Source organism: Mustela lutreola, chromosome 2, assembly GCF_030435805.1.
Source record: "Mustela lutreola isolate mMusLut2 chromosome 2, mMusLut2.pri, whole genome shotgun sequence".
Lineage (NCBI taxonomy): Eukaryota > Metazoa > Chordata > Mammalia > Carnivora > Mustelidae > Mustela > Mustela lutreola.
The window spans coordinates 2223508-2244792 of NC_081291.1; the positions used below are offsets into that span (position 1 = coordinate 2223508).

The window sequence follows — 21285 nt, forward strand, 5'->3', positions numbered from 1 at the left end:
TCACCAGCTCCCAGGCCCGGGTGTCCTTCCGCCGCTGCCGCGGGGGCTGCCCCCGCAGGTCACTTCCTGACCCCGGGCCCCAGTTCACTTATCCGCACACGGCGGGTAACGGGAGCCCCCGCACATGGGAGCCCCCAGCCTTGACCGCTTTTCAGAAAAGATCGTTATTGGCGTTCTGATGATCTCTCCTAATTGGCTCGGAGGAGGGGAAGAAGGGGTGGGCCTGGGGCCAGCCTGGAGGCGGTGTCAGAGGCCCGGGAGGATGGAGTCCACGCCTCCTCCAGAATGAGGAAGGAGGACCCAGCGGGCGCTGCGGGAGGCAGACTGCGGTCCCGGTCCCGTCCGTCCCTCGCAGGCAGCCCGCCCTCCCCGGGGGCACCCACCCTCAACCAGTTTGGCAGGGCCGGGCAGGCAGTTCTGGAGATGGGCGGGGAGCCCTGAGCCTCCACACCTTCCCGGGCTCCACCTCCTGCCCCCACCCGCCTGTGCCCGGCACTCAGGCCTCGCCGCTCAGGGCGCCCGGTGCCCAAGGCCGGGACGTCAGGGGTCTCTAGGGGTGACCCCCCCCCCAGAAGAGTGCGGGCCCCCCCCACCCCCCACGGGCCACTGCCAAGAGCCCTCTCCAGGGCCGGCTGGGCGGGGCGCCCTCCCCCGGGGGCCGGGGCCATGCGGCCTCGTGCCCGCTGAGACCCCCGCCATGGCCCGCTCGCTGACCTGGCGCTGCTGCCCGTGGTGCCTGACGGAGGATGAGAAGGCGGCCGCCCGCATCGACCAGGAGATCAACAGGATCCTCCTGGAGCAGAAGAAACGGGACCGTGGGGAGCTGAAGCTCTTGCTGCTGGGTGAGCAGGGCGGGGCCCGGGACCGGGACTCGGATCGGGACTGGGACGGGAACACGGTGCCGACCAGACCGCCCCCCACCAGGCCGGGAGCGTCTGGGAGCCCGTTTCGGGGCGAGGAGACAGAGGCACAGAGACATCCGGGTCCGGCCACCTCGAGGGGCAGGTGCTGCAGTGGAGGTGGCCCCCGGGGCAGCAGGCCCAGCCCGCCCGACCGGCTCCGGCTGCGGCGGCCTCGGGGGTGGGGGTGGGGGGAGCCATGAGCTCCGCGCTGCAGCCCGCCCAGGCCCTCCCGGCTGCGGCTCCACAGGCCCTCCCGCCCTCTCCCCGGCCGCGGGCCTGCCCCACGGAGGGCTTGACCATCTGCGGAGTGCCCTGGGCCCAGCATTGCCAGGGGCTGTGACTGACGGACGGATGGACGGATGGACGGATGGACTCATTCATTCGTTCATTCGTTCATTCAAGAGACAGTGAGTGACTCTTGGGGCACAGCAGCCACGGGCAGGGGCAAGGTCCCAGCCGCCGTGGACCTCATCTCTTGCCACGAGGGAGACCGAGGTTGGCCCAGACACCAACAAACAGAGAAAATAATTTCCGGCAGCAAGAAGAGTGAGGAGGAGGAGAAATCAGGGTAGAAGGGAGGAGCGACCGGGCTGGCGGGTTGGAAGGGAGGCCCGGGAGAGCTCGAGGTCTCGTCCAGCTCACGGGTCCACCCCCACAGGCCTGACCCTGCGCGGGACATCCTGAGCCCTAGCAGGGACGGGAGGGGGGTGGGCTGGGCAGGTGTGGGGTGTCCCGGAGTCAGGGGGGCTGGCCGGCCGGCCCTGGGCCAGGAGGCTGGCCATCTGTGCCGGGGCCTCGCTCTGGCCTGGCTCAGTGGGCGGGGCCCGGAGCGGTGGAGCCATGGGACCCCGGGACGGCACCTGCACAGGCCCTTCTCAGTCTAGGCTTATACGTAGTTCTGGTAAGAGACAATTTAGTTTTCCTAGGCAGCTGGCCGTCCAGGTCCAGCCTCCGGCCCCGTGGCCTCGCGGACCCCGGCTCCTGCCTCTCCCTCCTGTAACCCGCAGGCGGCCACTGGGGTTCTTTGCTTTTCTTCATGGACTATTTTGTTTTCCTTCAACGTTGGTAAAATCGCCAATGAGGCTGTCTGAGCCTGGAAGCTTTTAATTAGGAATTTAATTGCTTTAATAGCTGTCTCGGATTTCTTCAGCCCGGGTAGGCTGTTCCAGTAATGGTAGGTGTCGTACGTGATGTGTGATTGATTACCTTTTAATAATAATATGATTAGGGCTAGCTAGGCTATTTCTTCTCCAGTGAGTTTTGGTTGTCGGTGCCTTTCAAAGCCCTTGCCCGTTTCTTCGAAGCTGTCGAGGTTACGGGCGTCCAGTCGTCCACCAAACCCGTCATGATCCCTTCCAGGCCGCGAGCCTTCGGGGCGGTGCCCTCTCTTGGGTCCTGTCTGCCTGCTTCCCTCCGTCCGTCAGGCTCGGGCTTATCGGCGTCGGTGAGCTTGTCCTTGCACACCTGAAGTTCACATACCCGAACCGGAGGGCCTTTGCACGTGCTGTTCTTCTAGAAGCAGAACACCTCTGCACGGCTGGTGCACTCACTCCAGGCAGCATGGCCCATGTGTCGCCTCCTCCGGGAAGTCTTCCCGGACTCACCCGCTACAAAGGCCCCCCACCCTACTCTTTCCTCCACTCGATCCACGTGATCTTTCTTCCCAGCCCTCGCTCACTGACCCTCTCTTAGACTGGTTCACTGTTTTCCATGGTCTGTCTCGCCAGGGACACAGCAAACAGCACGAAGGTAGGACCGTGTCTCTCTCGTTCCTTCCCCGGCCCCCAGCTTCCGGCCCAGGAGCACGGTGACCCCGACAGAGAGCGGATGCCCAGAGCAAACTTTATAAATGAATAAGGGGATGGGTGAGTCCTGTGTCAGGGCGATGTTCCCCGGAGCTGTGCCAGACCTGGGGAGGAGAGGTCCCCGGCCCCACACAGCTCAGACCGCTGCCCAGCCAGCCCCACTCAGGAAGCCCCTTCTGCTGGACTCAGGTGGGGGAGGGGAGGTTGTCCGCGTCCCATACGCGATTGGTGACCCAAAACAGGAATTGAATCCAAAAGTTCTTTTTTCCTGGAGGTGGTTGATCTTTTTGAGGAAGCAGGCTGAGGGGCCAGGAGCCTGTCCCTGACAGGGAGCCATTGGCGTGTTGGGGAGTGAGGCACATCAGAGCGAACGAAGCCATCGGAGGAGCTGGCTCTGTCCGCAGCGCCGGAGGTAGATAGGATGGGGAAACTGAGGCTCAGAGAGGTGACGCGGTGAGCCCAAGGTCACGCAGCCTGGATCAGAACCTAGAATTCTGGGTCCAAAGCCCATGCACTCGACCTCCCTGCGAACGTGCCCCCTGGAGAGAAAAGCCCTGATTCCTCAGTGACGGATGGGGAAACTGAGGCCCAGGGAGGTGACAGGATCGGTCTGGGATTGGCAGCCAGCCCCAGCCCGAGTTGGACATGGACGCTGAGCCGCCGGCCCTCCAGCTGCCCAGACCTGACTCCCCGAGCCCCCGAGGCCCCGTTTCCTGGAGCTGCCGCCCCCTAGGGAAGGAGCCGCACGGGTGTCTCGTGATGACCAGGGTTGGCACAGCTCTTCCCGGTGTCTGCGAGGTTCCACTTCCTCATCCGTCCCCAGAAGGAAGCAGCCACTTCCCTTCTGGCCTGCCAGGTGGGCAGAGCTGTCCCTGCGCCCCCCCACCCCCCGCCCCACCAGGGGCTTTCCCGAAGCCGCCCGGGAGCCTGGGGCTGAGCAGTCCCCGCACCCTTCGTGGCTTCAGGACGGTCCTGGGCTGCAAAGAGAGGTTTCCACCCGCTGGAGTTTTCCGCCTGTGACCCATTCATGAGTCACAGGGTCTGGGGTGCCGGTGGCGACCAGGATTTTTTTTTTTTCCCTTTAACAAACCAGAGGAGAAGAGAGAAACATCAAGTTAGCTGTTGCTTTGTGAGGCCTGGGATTGCTCTCCGCACTCCTGGGGGAGACCGAGACCCCCCAAGCCGGATGACATCACCTGATACTCGGACGAGGTCGTCTGATTCTCGGATGACATCATCTAGATGATGTCGTCTGATACTCGGGTGACACCTCACCTGGCTGGCGGGCCGCATCCCGTTTTGTTGGTTTAAGAGCTGTGAGGGCTTGAGTCTGCTGCTGGCTGTGTGGCCCTAGGAAAATCACCTCCCCTCTCTGACCCTTGGGCGTCTTCTGTAGATGGCAAGCCAGTGAGGTCGAGAGAGGACTGACCGAGGACGGGCACAGGTGGCTTTGGCCCCGGCCCGGGTGGACGCTCGCCGTGATTATCGTGATGGGAACTTCCCGGTGTCTCACTTAAAACCCAGGGGCTCTGGGCTCAGATGGAGTGAGGTTTGCGTCCCAGCTCGGCCACCATCGGCTGCATGGCTCACAGCAGGCCCGTGAGCCCACCTGGGACTCAGTTTCCCCACACGAACAGTGAGCCAAGAGCCGTCCTCCGGTCAGGGGAGGCTCTGGTGCGGCGGTGCGTGCTGGGCTCAGGGCTGCGCTACTCGCACGCTGCCCCGCAGGATCACTGGCTGAGCTGGACGCCTCCCTTCGTAGAACCCAAGACTCCCCGTGATCTCAGACCCGTGTGGCTCCGCGCTGCACAGTTTCAGCCCGTGGACCCGTGGCGTGGGCTGTTCGGGTGCTCGGGGCGGGGTGGGGGGAATGCCTTATTTTGGAATAATTTTACAGGTACAGGAAAATGGCAAAGGTAGGGCAGAGAGTTTCTGTCGACTCCTAAACAGCTTCCCCTCGCGCTCGCATAGTGGAGAGGGCAGCACGCTTGTCACGGCCGAGAACGTCACTGGTTTTCCGACGGGGCCATTTTCCTGCTCCGCCGCCGCCTCCAGCACCTCACGCTGCACGGAAGCTTCCCAGCCCCTTCGCTTTGCAATTTGAGACACGTTCAAACCTCGCGGAAAAGGGGCGCCCGATTCTTCTGCATATGTTGGCCTTTTACCGTATGGCCTCGGTCCCCCCCTCTCTGTGCACACACTCTTGTGTGTATAGTCGTCCTTTAGATGATGCGTTATTATATCTACAATTTGTTTTATTATGTGTTCGCGTTTTTAATAATACGTACTCATGTCTCCCCCGGAACTGCTTGCAAGTAAGTTGCAGGCCTGACGGCTTTTTACCCCTAAATACTTGACGGGCTTGGGTCCCCCCGCCAAGCAGGGAGGACCAGGAGCAGGTGACGGCGGAGGCAGGCACCAGCCCGGCCCGCACACCTGACTCACAGCGCGGCTCTCCCCTTTCCCTGCTGGTGTCCCTCGGGGCAAGAGAAAAGCTGGTCTTTCTCTTGGACCTCGAATCCCGTGGACTTAACAGATACCGGTTTCTCCCGGCCCACCCTTGTTGCCCTCAGATATGTGGGGGTACAGAGCTTCTGGGGGGCTGATGCAAGGCAAAACCTCCCCCACACACACACCTCTCTCTGCTCCCTCTGCTCCGTTTCCTCTTTCTGGGCTCCAACCAGACCACCCCTTCCTTTTCTGCTGCTTCCTGTTCCTCCTTCCAGTCCGCCATCCTGTCCCTGGAAGGACCCACCGCCAGGGTCCCCCAGGAGCTGGGCAGGGCAGGAAGGTGTTGGCGGGACCTCCTGGTACCACGTGCCCTGCCTGGCTGTCACACTCACTGCACAAAAGAGGAAACAGAGGCACACTGGGAGCGAGGGTCCAGAGCTCGGACAGCGGCGGGGTTGAGCCTTGGGTGTCTGACTTTCCCAGCCCAGGCTGTCGGAGATCCTAGTGACGCTGTCGCAAGCCCAGGGCCGGCTTCCTGGGTGTGGGACCAGGGTGGGCCCACAGCGCTCTGGGCTCAGAAGGGCCTCATCTCGCACTTGGCCTGTGAGTCGTGCAGTCGGCCCTGCAAGGACCCTCTGATCCCTGAGCAAGGTCTTGTTGAGTCTGTCCTCCGAGGAGCTCTCAGAGGTGCCCTTCTCTCCACCTGGGTCCAGCCTGCCCTTGCCCGCCACAGTCTGTCCCTGCTACCTGGGTCAGGTGTTCCACACCCCACCACCCTCCAGGGCTCCCACCTCCTGGGGTCAAAGTCCCAAGTCCTCTCCTGGTCCCCAGGCCCTGCACCACCAGTCCCCTGCCCTCCCTGCCCTCCCCCTCTCCCTCTTTCTCCCTCCCCCATTCTGCCCCAGCCAAATGGCCTCTTCTCTGTTCCTCCAAACTACCAGGCCTGATTCTGCCCCGGGGCCTTTGCACGGGCTGCGCCCTCTGCATGATGTGCCTTTTCCTCCACATTTTGGCACAAGAGCAAGCTTCCCAGACTTCAGATCTCAATTCTACAAATTACCTCCTCTGAGAGGCCTTCTCTGACATTCAGCTAGAGTCATCTAAACGCGATTTATTCTATTCTATTTCCTTCATTAAAGTTTCTGCCCCCAGAATTACAGCAAATAGTAATGATAGTGATTCCTACTGTAGTCAGGGCTACGACTGCTGCTAACAGTGAACCCTAGCTGACCTAGCTTGCACTGTCTAGGCATCATGTAAGCCAGGGCTCCACGAATTTTCGTGTACAAGCAGACAGTAAATATTCTCAGTCCCAGGGGCCGGACTTCCCACCTACCTGTATCGAGGACACAGCCATAGATTGTTTGTATGCACACAGGCACAACTGTGTGCCAATAAAACTTTATTTGTGGACACTGACCCACGAATTTCACATCATTTCTGTATGTGACAAAATAGACTTTTTCAAAAAATTTCCTTCCCATCATTTAAAAATTTAAAAACTATAACCGTAAAAAGCGTCCGAGGTTTCAAAGCCGGCCACGCAGAAACAGACGGCCCGCAGGATAGTTTGCTGCCCCTCCCCCCCCGCCGGGAGCCCCTCACAGTGAACTCCTTTCCTGGGAGCTGGCAGGCAGGGTCTGTCACAAACCCCGTCTTACAGCGGGGGAGCCTGAGGCCCGGAAGATGAAGGCCATGGCCCCAGGATTGGGGCCGTGAAGGCATGGGGGGGTGGGCGGGGAGGGCTGCGGGAGCCCCAGGGCTGAGCTGCCCGTCTGCCTCCCCAGGGCCCGGCGAGAGCGGGAAGAGCACGTTCATCAAGCAGATGCGGATCATCCACGGGGCGGGCTACTCGGAGGATGACCGCAAGGGCTTCCGGCCCCTCGTCTACCAGAACATCTTCGTCTCCATGCGGGCCATGATCGAGGCCATGGACCGGCTGCAGATCCCTTTCAGCAGGCCTGAGAGCAGCGTGAGCATCCTGGGGCCTCCCCTCCTGGGTTTCAAGCTGGCGGGGGTGGAGGGGGGGCTCTGGACCTCAGGATGGGACCACGTCCCTAGAGACTCCCAAACCCAGGCTGTATCCACTAGGACCCCCAGGGCAGGAGTGCACCCTCAGACCCCAAAGTCCAGGACCGTGTCCCCTCAGACTCCTCAGGTCAGGATTGTGTCCCCTCAGGCCCCCACAGGTCAGCACGTGGGGCATGGCCGAGTCCTTTGGGCCCCCAGATCATGTTAGGTTCATCCAGCACTTTCCTGGGGGTCTTCCGTGCATCCCAGGCGACTTGGCAGCGGCTCCCCTCTCCTGCCTCCCCCGTGGACCCCCGGCTCGGTCATCTCTGGCCCCCGCGACGGCCAGGGCGGGAGTCCTGAACCAGGCCCTATTTCACCAGGGGAATGTTGGACTGAGTCCTGCCTGTCCTGCTGCGGGAGGGCCGCTGCGCACGCACATGTCACATCCCTTTCTCGTTAAATTTTATTCAGTGACGCTCCCCACAAGCTCTGCCCTTGCAACCGATCTCCACGTGCAGCAGGCAGGGCTGGTGACGGCAGATCCCTGGGACATAGTCACTTTGCCTGACTACAACTTCGTGCCCCTTGGACGGCAGCTCCCCAAATCCCCCCTCCGCGGCCCTATTCTGCTCTCTGCATCCATGGGGGTCGCCTTTTCTAGACGCCTCATGTGAGTGGGGCCCTGCAATGTTTGTCCTTTTGTGACCAACTTATTTCCCTTAACGTGATGCCCCCACATTCATTCAACCAGTTACCTAACGCAGAATCCCCTTCTTTTGTAAGGCCATATAATATTCTGATGTGTGTGTGTGTGTGCGCGCGCATGCTCATGTGCATGTGAGTGTGTGTGCGTGTGCATGTGTGTGGGTGCGTGCACCACGTTTCCGTTATCCATTCACCTGCTGGTGGACACTTAGGTCGTTTCTACACCTTGGCTGCTGGGAATGGGGCTACAGGAAACACGGGGTGTGCTCATATCTTTCCAAGATCCTGATTTGAATTCTTTTGGTCAAACACTCGGAAGTGGAATTGCGGGATCCCAGGGTAGTTCTATTTTGATTTTTTGGAGGAACCTCCGTGCTGTTTTCCACAGCGGCTCCACCAGTCTGCATTTCCCCCAGTGGGGCACAAGGGCTCCAGCTTCTCCACATCCACACCGGCACCTGTCCTCTGTTTGCTTTTTATAATAGCCATCCCGACAGGTGTGACATGACCTCACCTTTCTCGAACCGAAAAGCTTCTGATTTTGAAGTTGAGCTGGTCCAAGGACTTCGGGAGACCAAATGGGGCTGGTAGCACCTTCCTCACAGGGCTGGTAAAAGAATGTGGTCTATTAAAAGAGATGAAAGCTCTCAAAATGTGCCTGGAATGTAGTAGGGCACAGTAAGCAGGAAACCCCTTCCAGCGGGGAGCTGTGGTCCCCATCTCCTAGATGCAAAACAGGAGGCTCAAGGAGGAGAGACACTTGGCTAAATTTTCACAGTCCACAAGTGGAAGACCAAAGATAAGCACCTGCTATCCACCCCACCACCTTTGGTTACACTGCTTTGCTTTACAGAATAATGTTTTTATTGAGATATAACACACGTGCCAGAGAAGCCCGATGGTGAGCTCAGTGAATCATCACAAACCAAGACATGTGTGTAACCACTGCCTGGGACGAGAAGGAGAAGCGAGGCCCCTTCCCAACATCACTACCCAACCCCCCTCCCAGGGCTAACCACTATCCCGTCTTCCATCAGCATCTCACCTATTTTTGAACTTCTCCTACATGGAGTTAGATGGAAGGTTCTGCCATGTCTGGCTTTTGGCACTGCACAGTGCAGTGCGTCTGTAATTCCTCCATCGTTGGTGGTATACTTGTGGTTTTTTCCTTTCCACCATATATATTTTAAGAAAACCTGTGCATTTCTGTTGGGTATCTGCATAGAAGTCGATGTGGATCAGAAAGTGGATTAGATCAGGAAGAGACACCAAACTGTCTCCAAGCAGGACTGTGTGAAGAGTTCTGCTTGTCCCAAATCCGAGCCAACACCTGATGCTGTCCCCTCGTTGTAGCCATTCTGGTGCGTTCTTGGTCATCTTTGATTGTGGTTCTGATTCACATTTCCCTGGTTAATAAGGCAGTTGCACACCATTTCATATGTGTGTTGGACATTTGGATATTCCATTTTTGTGAAGTACCTGTTCAAAACTTTTGCCCGTTTTTGTTTTTAGTTCTGCCGATTTTTTCTTTCTCTCTTTCTTTCTTTCTTTCTTTCTTTCTTTCAGTATCAGTTTTTTTCTTACTGATTTGTAGCATATTCTTTGTATGTTCTGGATATGAGAACTTTGTTATGTATTTTGCAAATATTTTCTCCCCATCCGTTCCTTGCATTTTCATGGTGTCTGGATGAATAGCTCTTAATTTGAATGAAGCGTGTCAGTCTTCTGGTTAATAATGTGTTGTTCGTGGGGGAGGGAGGTTGGAGCCAGGTTGAGATGTTTTTCCACTCCAAGGTCATGATAAAACTCTCTATTGCTATCTTTCAAGGGAGCTTTGTTGTTTCATATGTAGATTTACATTCCTGGAATTGATTTTTGAGTAGGGTGTGAGGCAGGGATTATGTTGCTTTTCTTTCACCCCCCCTTGCCTTGCTTCCCCTGGGACAGATATTCAATCATGCTAATACCTCTTATGCTTTCCCCACTGTACCACAGCCTCATCTTTGTGATGAATCAGGTGTTCAAATGTGCCTGGACCCACTAATGCTCACTGTTCTGTTCCATTGGTCATTTTATCTATCTTTGAGTGACTATCACTTCATGTTAATAATTGTAGCTTCCTAATATCTAGGTTTCGAGCGTGCTAGTGTAAATCCTGCCACTTTGTTCTTCTCCAGAATTGTGTGGGCTACTCCAGGCCCTTTTGCATTTCTACATAAAGTTTATAATTACCTTTTCAATTTTTACAAACACACACACACACCCCTTCATACCTTTCTGGGGTTTTAGCAGAACTGCATGGAATCTGTAGATTAATCTGTGGAGAACTAGAAGCTTAAAAAAATGTTGAGTCTTTCAATCCATGAACATGGCACAGCCCTCCGATTATTTAGCTCTCTTAAATTTTTCTTAGCCATGTTTTCTACATTTCAGTGTAGAGGGCTTTCACATCTGTTGTTAGATTTATTCCTCAGTATTTGATATCTTTCAGAACTAACTAACATGTAAATGAGATTTACATTTTTTAAAATTTCCACTGGTTCATGGTTAATATACAGCCACCCGTTTGATTTTTGTTTATTGATCTCACATTCAGGAACCTTGCTAAGTTAACTTGTTTATTCTGACAGCTCATCTCTAGGCTGTTTGGGATTTTCTACCTATAGTCATGTTACCTGTGAATAACCACAGCATAACATATTCCTTCCCAAACCTGACACCTTTCCTTTTTTTCCCCCTGTTGTATAGCACTGGCAATACAACAATATGGTGTTAATTAGAGATCGTGGAAGTGTTAGTTACATTCCCAGTCCGGAGGAACACACATTCACATGCACGTGCCCAGAAGCACAACCACACACATGCGGATTCATAGGCATCTACAAGCCCACATGCACACACACCCACGTGTGTGCACAAACCAGCGCACACACCCGCACATGCACAGGCCAACACAGGAAGTCTGAGAGGCACGGACGCCCTCCTGCTAGAAAGAAAGGAGGAGAGATGGAGTGGAGGTTGCTGGGAGGAAGAAGGGGAAACATGCAGGGCTGCTGGGCAGGCGGCTCAGGCTGCACGTGCCTCCATCTCCCCGAGAGACCTGGCCACAGGGCTTCATTGCACTACCTGGTCTGTAGTGGGGGGTCCCGTAGCAACTTGCCCCCTAGGCATCCAAGAACCAGAACTGATGTCCCCACTGTGTTGTCTGCTGTCTCTCTGCCCTCTGTCTGCGGACACACAGGTGCAGAGCGGAGCAGAGGGGTGGAGCAAGACTGCAGTGTGGGTGTGGGAGGGCTCCCTACCAGAGAGAGGCAGTGACTCGCAGGGATGTGTGTGGCTCTACCCTGCCAGGCTGTCCTGAAGTTCCCTGTGCTTCCCTCCCCAGCACTATGCCAGTGTGGTCATGAGCCAGGACCCCTACAAGGTGACCACTTTCGAGAAGCACTACGCCGTGGCCATACAGTGGCTGTGGAGGGACGCCGGCATCCGGGCCTGCTACGAGCGCCGCCGAGAGTTCCACCTGCTTGATTCAGCTGTGTAGTGAGTGTGGGGGCCTGCAGGCTGCAGGTGTGGGGTGCAGGGCACAGCTGAGATGCAGCCAGGGATGAGCTCCTCCCGGGGATCGCTCTTGGACAGTCAGGGTCCAGGCTGGTGGGCTCTGGCTGTGGGACATGCTGTGGGGTGGGCTGGCTATGGACAGTCTTCCTCCAGAGTGATGTCATTCAGGGGGACACTGACCAGCCGTGACATCATTCCTGGGGTGACACTGCTCATCATCACACAGTGACACTGTCCTGAGTACAATGTTGGGCATCTAGGGTGATTTGACAGTTGAGACTTTTCTTGGGACAGATTCACTGGGTGACAGCTCCCCGAAGGTGACTTCCCCCTCCCCCCGCCAAGTGAGACTGTTCTTGAGTTCATACTGTCCTTGAGATCATGCTGCTTTCCAGCTTGAGGGTAAAACTGCTTCTTCCCGATGCTCCTCCAGGTCAGGGTGATGCTCTGGGCCACCTGCAGAGCCAGAGATCCTGGCCCCTCCCTGAGCAGGGGCCTCACTGGGCTTTGGGTGGGGGGGTCTGAGAAACAAACTAAGGCTGCAAGACTGGGCCTCAGGGCTCCTCCCTCCACAGCTACCTGTCCCACCTGGAGCGCATCACTGAGGAGGGCTACATCCCCACAGCCCAGGACGTGCTCCGAAGCCGCATGCCTACCACTGGCATCAATGAGTACTGCTTCTCCGTGCAGAAGACCAACCTGCGGTGAGCTCACAGCCCAGAGCTGGGGAAAGTTTCCTATGGGAGGGCAGAGGAACTGGGGCCCTGAAGGATGAAGAGGAGTTTCCTGGTCCCAGTCCTCAAGGGCTTTCCAGGCTGAAGGGGGCAGAGCCAGATCTAGACACCCTCAGCCCCCTTACAGCCAGGTCTGAGGCTGGAAGACCCCAGAGTGGGGCAACCAGAGCTCTCGGAGGGCAGGTTTTCCTAAGGAGAGGACATTGGTATTAGGGCATTGAAGGATGAGTAGGAGATCATTAGGATAAATCTTGAAGGGCCGCTGGCTAGGGGGAGCAGCGACTTTGTGGTCAGTGACATTCCAGAGGGATTGATTCAGGGCTGGGGGAGCTCAGAGGGTGATCCTCTTGGGGGGTGAGAATGGAGGTCGGGAGACTCAGGAGGGGGCAGGACCATGATCCAAGCAGGAAGGGCTGGTAAGGGCAGGCGCAGCGGGCATGGGATGGTATTGAAGGGGTGGTGCAAAAATCGTTTTGCACGTGGAAGGGGCAGGACTAGATGAGGAGAAGAATCTGAAAATCAAGGTGATGGGGTCAACGTTGGGCCATGGTGGTGGCAGCAGCATGGAGGTGTTTGATTAGACCGTGAAGTCATTTGGGGCACCAGGGTCTGAGGAGTCTGGTGCATCTGGCACGTGGCTGGACACACACAGGCCTTAGCTGGAAGGTGGAGGTGTACGTAGCCAGTGCAACAGGGGCTTATCCAGGCAGAATGATGGCCAGTGTCAAAGACTAAGGCAAGGTGAGGAAGAGTACACTGAGAGAAGTGACTTCTGGGATTGATGACCTCGGCAAGCTCGGTGTCTGTGGGCTCTTGGCGGGGAGCTGTGGAGGGTGCAGAGCGAGGGCCGGACACAGGGGTTGTGTTCACTTCCCCCATGTTGACTCCCACGCTTCCCCGGATGGACCCCTCAAACATGCTCTTCTGGCCTTTTCATAGTCCTTACCAGGATGGTTCATCATTTTCCGTTTGCTGTCGGCTTCCTCCCCTGATGGAGAGCCGCACAAGGCCAGGGGAGGAGCTTGGTTCTCCTGCTTTGCTAGTGGTGATCAGCTCGAGATTAGAGTGGAAGTTGGTGAATGTGGGAGGATGAGTGGACGGATGGAATGAACGAGTGGACGGACGGGTGCGTGTCTGCGCGTGCAGGTGTGCCGAGGTGGGTGCCTGGGTGGAGGAATGGGCGGATGGGCGGATGCGTGCGTGCGTGGGTGCGCGGGTGATGGAAGGATGGATGGGTGCGCGGGTGATGGAGGATAGACGGTGGGTGGTTGGATAGACGCACGGACGGGTGGGGGGGTGAGCATGTGGGTGGAAGAATTGGTCAAAGTTTAGGAATGAAAATAGAGGTTGGGGAAGCTCACAGGAGAGCCCGCGCCGAGGTGCTGATTTTCAGGGGGGAAGCCTTGAGTGTGTTCTTAGGCCAAGGACAGAGCTAACCCGTGGAGTGAGGGCTCAGAGGAAGCTGAGACTGTGAGACGGGAGACTGGCAATGGCATCCCTCACACCTGTCAGTCCCCAGAGCCCTGCTCTCAGCCAGTGCACCCCCCGTTCTGCTCTGAGGTTTCAGGGAGTCCCAAGAGGGCCAAGAGGGTTTGGTTTGGACTCAGGGATCACGAGCCACAGGCACCAGCCCGGTTTTCCATACAAAGGGGCAAGTCCCTTCTTGCTCTGGGGCGTCTGGCATTTCCTGTTGGCTGCCTGGGTAACAGTCCCGTCCCGGGAAAATGACGCAAGCCTTGTTATCAGTGACCCACATTTCTTAGAGGAGAGAAGAGGAAGATGGGAGGGCTCAGGCTTTTGTTGCGGTGTGTGGAGGTGGAGTCTGGGCCCTTGCCCTGGGCCACACACAGACAGGGCGATGTTGGCCCCGACAGAACAGTGCACACACCGTCACAGATGGGGAAACTGAGTCCTGGACTATTCTGCAGTTGGTTCCAGGTCACCTGCCAGACCCCGGATGTGTCTGGCCTGCTGTCTTCTGCCACGGGGTGGAAATCAGGCATCCCAGAACAGAAGCTCAGCAAAGTCTCCCCTCCCATGCCTCAGTTTCTCCATGTGTAAATGACCCAAGAGTAACACCTGCCCCACGGGGCTGAAATGCACTCACACAGCAGAGGCATTGGCCCGGAGCCTGGCCCTGATTCCTGCTGTTATTAAATATGGATCTTGACACACCCCAGATGTGCCTGGGGTCCAGGGTGCCATGGCAGGGGGTCCTGATGAGGTCTGATGGGGGTGATCCTTGGCAGGATCGTGGACGTCGGGGGCCAGAAGTCAGAACGCAAGAAGTGGATCCACTGCTTCGAGAACGTGATCGCCCTCATCTACCTGGCCTCGCTGAGTGAATACGACCAGTGTCTGGAGGAGAACAACCAGGAGGTGAGGGCCACCGCGGGTGCAGGGTGCGCTGCCTCCTGCTGGCCCGGGATGTGGAGCTGAGCAAAACACCCCACCGCCACTCTTCTGTGGTCAGAACATTGAGTCTAAGACACAGATCCATAAACACCCTGGACTCACTCTCTCTCTCTCTCTCTCTCTCTCTCATCCCGAGACATGGCCCCAGGAAGCACAATGCAGCTGGCCTGGGAAAATGGGTCATGCCCCAGGGAGAGCGTCCTGCTTTTATTCAGAAAGGCTGGGCATTGCTCCTTTGTGAACCCTTCTCCTCATTAGGACCTGGCTCGCTTCAGACATTTGCGCTTTTAGGGGTTGGTTAAAGTTTCACACACCCAGTCTGGGGAATCCAAGGGTCGATGCTAAAATTTTAACTGTCAGACCAAATGCAACAGAATAAATTTGAGGTCATTCTGCCACAGAGCTTGGTTGAATGCAGCACACACCACCCCCACCCCTGCCATGTCCTGGTTTGCTGTGGCTGCCGTGACAAAGTGTGACAGCCTGAGGGCTGGAGCCACAGAGAGACATCTCCTCTCCCAGGGCTGGAGGCCACAAACCCCAGATGGGCATGTCAGCTGATTCTTCCGAGCCCATGAGGGAGACTCTGTCCCCAGCTCTCCCTACTTCTGGGGGTTGCTGGCTGTCCTTGGTGTCCCTTGGCCTGGAGATACGACACCCCATCTCTGCCTCTGTGGTCACATGGTCTTAGCCCCATGTATCTCTGTCCAAATGTCCCCTCTTTATAAGGACCTCTGCCATGGGAGGTGACAATCTACTGTGACTTGTTCTCAACTAATTACATCTTAGAAAACCCCTATTTCCAAATAAGGTTCCATTCTGAAGTTCTAGAGGGAAATGAACTTGGTGGGGACACTAGTCAAGCCAGTAGAGGCACACAAAAGCATGGGCACAGCCCCTCTGACCCACGCAGGAGCTGGGGAGCCCCAAGTTCTTGGACGTTAGGCTGACAGCCCCACCTCCACATGGGGGGGGGTCGGTGGTCCAAGCTGGCCACTGGAGTAATGACTTACCTGTTCCCCCGACCCAGAACCGAATGAAGGAGAGCCTGGCCCTGTTCGGCACCATCCTGGAACTGCCCTGGTTCAAAAGCACATCTGTCATCCTCTTCCTCAACAAAACTGACATCCTCGAGGAGAAGATCCCCACCTCCCACCTGGCCACCTACTTCCCCAGTTTCCGGGGTGAGTGGTTCTAGAACTTTCTATACCCTTCATCTCCCGAAAGCAGCTCCCAAGACAAATGCTGGTTCAGACTCTACCTCGGCTAGAGTCAGTGGAGTTTCATATGCGATGGGACAGACCTGAGGTCCAGACCCAAGTCCTGAGTCTCAGTGCCCCCCTCTGCAGGATGGGGAGAAAGTGACAGCTGCCACCATTCTTGATGCGGTGCCTTCAAACAGGGGCCTCTAAGGAGGCGGGTGTCATAGATCTCTTGTGTGTGGGTCTGCCGTAGAGTTCATTGTCATAAGCCACACCTGGAAGGCGCCAACAACTATTTCCAGAATCAGCCTAGATCTTGGAGACTTCTTTTTTTAATCTTTCGTAGGCATCTTATCTCTATCTAAGATAGCAGATGCAAAAAGAAACCAGTGCCTGGCCTTTGGACAAGTCCTTCCAAGGCACGGGGCTCAGTTTTCATTGATACGGCAACCGTCTTACACGCGGTACCCGTAGCAACGGTCGTGTCTTGGCGAGGGCGCGTGAATCAGGACTATAACCCTACCCTGGGCAGGAACAGGTTATATTCTAAAGAGAGGGCAAGTGGGGTTTGGATGCGTCCCAGGAAGGGGTGAATGGGCTCGAACTCTCCTTGGAGGGCCACTGTGGAGGGGCTTGAGCGACAAACTGAGCGACAAACGCCCGCTAAATTAGGGGCTTAACATAGCCCTTTGGCTTCACTCAAGTTTTTGCGCTGCAGGAACTTGGGAAGGGGTGAGGCGGGTGAGCACATCCTTGATGCGCGTGGCATCAGCTGAGGTGGCCGCGAGTGAGATCCCCCCCCCCTCCGACTTCCAACACTGTATGTCTGACCCCTCTACGCCCTCTTCCTCCTGCCTCCCCGTCCTTCCCCCTCCTGCTCTCTCTTTCTCCCCCCTCTCTCCCTCTACATGCCTCCCTGGCCCCATCTGGTGTCTCCTAATCCAGGTCCTTTCATGAACCTTGGGCTTGCTCACAGCATGACTGTTTTGGGGTGACCCGACTCCAGCCTCAGGGGGTTGGCAGGGGGGAGCCTCACAAGTCCCAGATGGTAAGAGATGCCTCACTCTATTGGTCAACCAAGTCACTGGGGCCAGATCATACTCAAAAGGAGCCAAAGAGACTCCCTTCTCGATGGCCAGATGGCACCCACGTACAGGGAGGGGAGTGATGGCCGCGATCCTGGAGACAAGCTGGCTTCATTTTCTGGGGCCAAAAACCAGGTGGCAGGAAACCACCGAAGTGTATCCCCCTCAGGTAATGAGGCCGGAAGTGCGAAATCAAGACGTCAGCAGGACTGGTTCCTTCTGGAGGCTCTGAGGGGACATCTGAGCTAGGCATCTCCCCTAGCTTCTGGTGTTGCCTGCAATCCTTGGGGTTCCTTGACTTATAGACACAGCATTCCCATTGGCCTCAGCCATCACACGGCCATGTGTGTGTGTGTTTCCTCTTTTAATATGGACTGCAGTCATGGGCTACCAGGCCCACCCTAATCCAGTATGACGCCATTGTGGGCTAACTAATGACAACTGAAGACTGTATTTCCAAATAAGGTCATGCTCTGAGGTTCTGGGTGGACAGGGATTTGGGGGAATGCTAGTCACCCCAATACACAGGCAACCATGGCAGATGCCGCTATAAACTTGGTGACATCACCATGGGTGTGACCTTTGGCCTTGTCAGGTCTCAGAGCCCACGGGAGCTCCTCTCAGCCAATCAGACCAATCAGCCAATCAGATTTGGGGGCCTGGGAGGCAGATGTCAGCTTATTCCAGCATGGCAGACATGGCCAGGAGAGTTTGGGGATGCGGAGAAAGTGGAGAGTTTTGAAGGATTATTTCCTTCACATCAAAGGAAACCTTCATGACTCACCTTTTTCTCCCAGCCATAGGCTGGAGAACTCTTTGCCAACTTCTGGCGCTCAGTCCTTCCCTCTTCTGTACTAAATAACATCTGTGATTATAACAACAGCTCACGCATCAAACCCCATTGGAAGCACCTAGTGCAGCAGAATTCCTTCTTCTCACCACGTAGAGGTGGGGAAACCGAGGCACAAGGAGGTGCAAACACTTGCCAAAAGCCACACAGCCGGGAAGTGGCAGAGGCAAGATTCGAACCCAGGCAGTCTGGATCAGGAGCCAGCAGACTTACCCGCTGGGGATCCTAACTTTCTGGAAGAGTGCCAACAACTTTCTCATTATTGAGTAGAGAGCCCTCTACAGGGCTGCATTGAATCCTCACAACTCTGGGCGGCTGGGGACGGTTGGGATCCCCATTTTACAAGTGAGGGAACGGAGGCTTGCAGCAGTTGCGGGGACGACCGAATAAGGCAACCCAACTAGGAAGTAGCAGAGCCAGGCCGTGGGCTCTGGCTTGAGACAAAGACGCAGACAGACACAGAGAGGCTGAGCATGTCAGCGGCCTCCCCAGGGTGGCCATCCCTCCCCTTCTCCTGGCCTCGGTTTACCCATCTGCCCCGCTCAGAGAGACCTTTGTCCGCAGCTCCAGGTTCCCAGCCCCTCAGTTGCAAACCCAGACACGTGAGCTTCTTTCTTTAACAGGGTTCTGCCCAAAGTCCCAGAGCCCAGTTTTATTGGATCATCCCAGGTCATGTGTCACACCGGAATCCATTCTTGAAGCTCCCATTGGCTGGACCCGATGGTCATGTGACCCTGTATAAAGACCAAAGATGGCGCCCGCCTGCCCCGTCCTTGCCGGCCCTGCCGCCCTGATGAGGGACAGTCCGGCCCGCCCCGCGGACCGCGAGCCCTGACTGGCCGCTCCTCTCCCCGCAGGCCCGAAGCAGGACGCGGAGGCAGCCAAGAGGTTCATCCTGGACATGTACACCGGCATGTACGCGGGCTGCGTGGACGGCGCGGACGGGAGCAGGAGGGGGCCGCGCTCCCGGCGCCTCTTCAGCCACTACACGTGCGCCACGGACACGCAGAACATCCGCAAGGTCTTCAAGGACGTGCGGGACTCGGTCCTGGCCCGCTACCTGGACGAGATCAACCTGCTGTGACCCCGCGCCGCTGCCCCCGGGCTCGCCCCGCGCGTGGCGGGCGGGACCTGCGGGCGGCCCGGGGCTCGCGGAGCCCGGATGCGCCCGTCGCTCAGCCCCGGGTGCGGGCGGCGAGTGGGTCGCGGGTCCGAAGGCCGGTCGCCGCCTGCTCCTTTCGCGGCCCTCCCCAGGCCCTCCCTGGCCTCCGTTTACCTCCCGGGAGAGGGAGCGCACGGGCCGCCTGGGACGGCAGGGCGGAGGCAGAGTGAGGGGGCCCTGCCCTGGGCTGGGTCTCCCCGGGGCGGAGGCCGGGGACCCCACGGAGGCGACGCGCCAGCCCGGTGTTGGGGGCGTCGGCGGGGGGCGGGGCGGGGGGCGACTTCGGTCCCAGGGACGGACTCTGGCGCCCCCTGGCGGACGGGAGGCGGCGCCTGCCAGCCTGAGTCCGGAGAGCGCGGGGACTTCCCTGTCCCCGGCGGGAAGAGAGACCCCGAAAACGCCGTCCCTTCCAGAGTCTGTGCCTCCAAGCGTGTCTCGCCCTGTTTACAGACCAGGGAGGCCGAGGCCCACGCGCTTCCCCCACTTCCCAGGCTGGGGGCCCGGCGCTGCGTCTCACGACCTTTCTCTATTTATTCCCCCCCCACCCCCCAGCGGGGCCCCTGCGAGACATTAAAAACAGGACAGGCCGGACACCTGTGATTTCTTGGGGGCGTCCTGGGTCTCACTGCGCGGCCCCTTCTCAGGGCGCCTGTCCCAGGTGGGGTAGCCGCGTGGAGAAGGTGGGGACAAGTTGCCGGGGTCCATCCACCCGTGCAGGGCACGTCCTTGGTGCGGGACCCACGCGCTTGGAGCGTGGAGGTGGCGTCGCATCTGTCCCCGGCCTGGGGCGGCAGGGCGGGTGCGATGGGGGCTGGCATTCGAGCCCAGCCGCGTCGCTGCTCACCCCGAATTCCAGGAGCCGCCATCCACCTCTGATGAAGGTGGAGATGCGGACGGAGATGCTCCCACTTCCCGCAGACCACGGTGCCCCAGAGGCCTCAGCCCACCTCTGTTGTCAGCTGGGAGACCCACACAGAGACATGCAGTCGTTTAACCGAGGCTCCCGCCTGTGGTTTGGTGACGTCAAGATACTGATTCTTTGCACGCCTTTTTTTTTTTTTTTTAACTTTCATTTATTTATTTTTTTAAAAGACATTAGGTATTTATTTGACAGAGATCACAAGTAGGCAGAGAGGCAGGCAGGGAGCGGAGTGGGGGGGAAGCAGGCTCCCTGCTGAGCAGAGAGCCTGGGCTCTGATTCGGGGCTCAGTCCCAGGACCCTGAGACCATGACCTGAACCAAAGGCAGAGGCTTAACCCACTGAGTCACCCAGGCACCTCTTTTTTTTTATTTTTAAAAATATATACTATTTTTCAGAATAGTCCTATTTACAGAAAAAAATGTGAAACTAGAAGAGTCACCCCGTGAAATGACGCGTTTCCCTATTACAAACATCCGACCTTCACACGCACCTTTTCTTGATCATCCATGACCCGACATCGACACGCCATGAACTGAAGTCCCCCGATATTCAGATTTCCTCAGTTTCCCCCTCGTGTCCTTTTCCTGTCCCAGGACCCCCGCCGGGACACCACGCAACCTGAGGCCATCACGCCTCCTGAGGCACCTCTGGGCCATGACGGTTTCTCAGACTTGCCTCGTTTGTGAGTTTTAGAGAAATTCCTGGCTTTTGCCCCGAGATTCATGAATCGGGGAGCAGCCAGTCTAGCGGGTAGACCAAAGCTCCCGACTTCCTCTGTTTTTGCTGATCCTGGGCGTTCTGAAGCACGCTGGTCTGGGACTGCATTTGTTCCCCCAGCTTCTAGAACAAAGTAAACTGGGTCTGTCAGCTCTGGAGAGCAGAAGTAAAATGTGTGGCTGGGAGGGCCCCTCCCTGTGTCCACATTCTCGTCCCTTATAGGGTCACCAGTCATACTGAATGGGCGCCCACCCCAATGACCTCATCTTAACTTGATGACGTCTGCAAAGACCCTGTTTCCACAGAAGATCACATCCCCACATCCCGGGGATTAGGACGTGACCATATCTCCTGGACAGTCCCTTGGTGAATCCTGGCATTCTCCTCACGATTGGGCTCAGGTTACGGGTTTTAGGACCACCGAAGCAGAAGGCCATTTCTGCTGCATCATCAGCCTGCCACCTCTGTGGACCTCGGCCACCTGGCCGAGGAGTCATCCAACTCTTTTGAAAACCTTTCATTTTAAATCATGGAAAATATCAAACCTACAAAAGCAGGGGGGAGAGTCAGGGCTGCATGTGGGCGTTTGTGGGCTCAACACATGTTGGTAGAAAAGACCAATGAAATCCAGACTGGGCTCATTACGTATTCATGATTGCTGTATTAAGAAATTAAAAACATTTGCACAGATCCCTAAAGGGGAAGTTGGCCCCGAAGCCAGGACGGAGACCCAGCCCTTCTAGGCCAGTACTGACCCCTCCCTG

General features: G+C 57.1%; 1 protein-coding gene across 1 annotated transcript; it reads left to right on the plus strand.

Annotated features, from left to right (window-relative positions):
* The first annotated feature begins 289 nt into the window (after window positions 1-289).
* On the plus strand, window positions 290-19473 carry GNA15 (G protein subunit alpha 15). The gene is made up of 7 exons (XM_059159422.1): window positions 290-842; window positions 6946-7130; window positions 11262-11416; window positions 12010-12138; window positions 14418-14547; window positions 15614-15767; window positions 18578-19473. Exons 1-7 carry the CDS (start codon window positions 698-700, stop codon window positions 18802-18804), a joined length of 1125 nt encoding a protein of 374 aa, XP_059015405.1. The 5' UTR covers window positions 290-697; the 3' UTR covers window positions 18805-19473.
* The last annotated feature ends 1812 nt before the right edge of the window (window positions 19474-21285 follow it).